The sequence below is a fragment of the Cynoglossus semilaevis genome, chromosome 13 (genome assembly GCF_000523025.1).
Source record: "Cynoglossus semilaevis isolate Cse_v1.0 chromosome 13, Cse_v1.0, whole genome shotgun sequence".
NCBI lineage: Eukaryota > Metazoa > Chordata > Actinopteri > Pleuronectiformes > Cynoglossidae > Cynoglossus > Cynoglossus semilaevis.
In genome coordinates, this window is record NC_024319.1 from 1,322,935 (window position 1) to 1,324,321 (window position 1,387).

The 1,387-nt window shown below is 54.1% G+C and overlaps 1 protein-coding gene across 5 annotated transcripts in view; it reads right to left on the reverse strand.

Moving 5' to 3' along the window:
- Positions 1–7: 7 nt before the first annotated feature.
- Positions 8–1,387, reverse strand: part of znf574 (zinc finger protein 574) — a 19,064-nt gene continuing 17,684 nt past the window's right edge. For all 5 annotated transcript variants that reach the window (XM_025061271.1, XM_025061269.1, XM_025061268.1 and 2 more), the window contains exon 11: positions 8–831. In XM_025061271.1, coding sequence (XP_024917039.1) covers positions 232–831 — 600 coding nt within the window. In that variant the 3' untranslated portion in view covers positions 8–231. The remainder of the gene's footprint in view (positions 832–1,387) is intronic.

Genomic DNA, 1,387 nt, shown 5'->3' on the forward strand with positions numbered 1-1,387 from the left:
CCCCCACACCCCCCTGACCACTGGCTCTATACAAGAGTCTGCACTTCAGACCCAGAGCTGAAGGAAATCAATTCAACAGCAAAAACAAACTAAAAGGTCAGATGTCACTTCACAGGGACGTTAGCTAACGGAGACGCCGCCGCCGCCGCGTGTCTCCGTCCAATATTAACAACCGACTCCAGACTAATTTCTACTATAGTTCAACGGTTCTAGTTCCTCTCTTCTTCACCTTCAGACCGTTTCCTCTACGATGAACTCGATGGTGTGCTGCGGCGACTGGTCCGTCTCCACCATGGTGATCTCATTCCCGTCCATGGTGATACCAGGAACTGCGATGGCCTGACTGCCCAAAACCGAAGACGGCAGGATGACGACTTGCGACGCTCCCTCGATGCCGGCGAGCTGATCGGACGGAATCATCACCGTCTCGGTGCCTCCTTCTCCGCCCTGCAGCACATAGATGGTCTGCACGGTGCCGGCGTCCACCTCCCCCGTGGCGGCCAGAGACGACAGCACCTTGGCCCCCTCCAACACCTTCTGGACCTGAGCGACCTCGGCCGCCTGCGCCACCTGCTCGGCAGTCTCCATAGGCATGTCTCCGTGGAGGCGCAGGTGTTTGTCCAGGTTTGAGCGAGAACGGAAGGCGGCGCTGCAGTGGGCGCAGGGGTAGGGCTTCTCTCCACTGTGGGTGCGTGCGTGCTCGGTGAGACGGGCGGCCACGCTGAAACTCTTTCCACATATCCAGCAACAGAACGGCCGCAGACCTGAGTGGATCCGCTCGTGGTCCTGCAGGTGAGGCAACTGACGGAAACGCTTGCCACAGGTGGTGCACTGGTGGAGAACAGGAAGAACGACACCTTTTTATTGGTTCATATTCCAGTACAAAGAAGGGTTAGCTTAGCTTAGCCTAGCCTAGCCTAGCCTAGGAGGAGTGTGTTCCTTCTCTAATGGACAGATCAGACGTTGACCACTCAGTCACTGACCTTTGACATGAACCAGTAATCTGTCACATTTACAGACTGACAGTTCAACGGGGGATTTCAAATGCATGCTTAGCACCACCTGCTGGCCAGGGATGAGGAGGATATTGAATATAGTCCCCGTCTTGGGGTGGGTCACATGCTACTGTTCTGATTGGTGATGTCTGTCGTCATTTTTTGGTGTTGCTTTGTTTATTTTAAATTTGTTACTGACATGACAAATATCATATCATAAAAGAATCTGTCCTGAGGGACATTTGTCCCTTGAACTTCAGGACTCAATCTATAGCATGCCTGGTGGACAGGAGAGGAAGCACAGCCTGAAACATTTAATCAATCTCCCCAGCCCTGAGTGCTGTGATGGGTTTGGGGGGCGGGGGGGGCTGGGGTGAAGTCGTGTCCTGTCA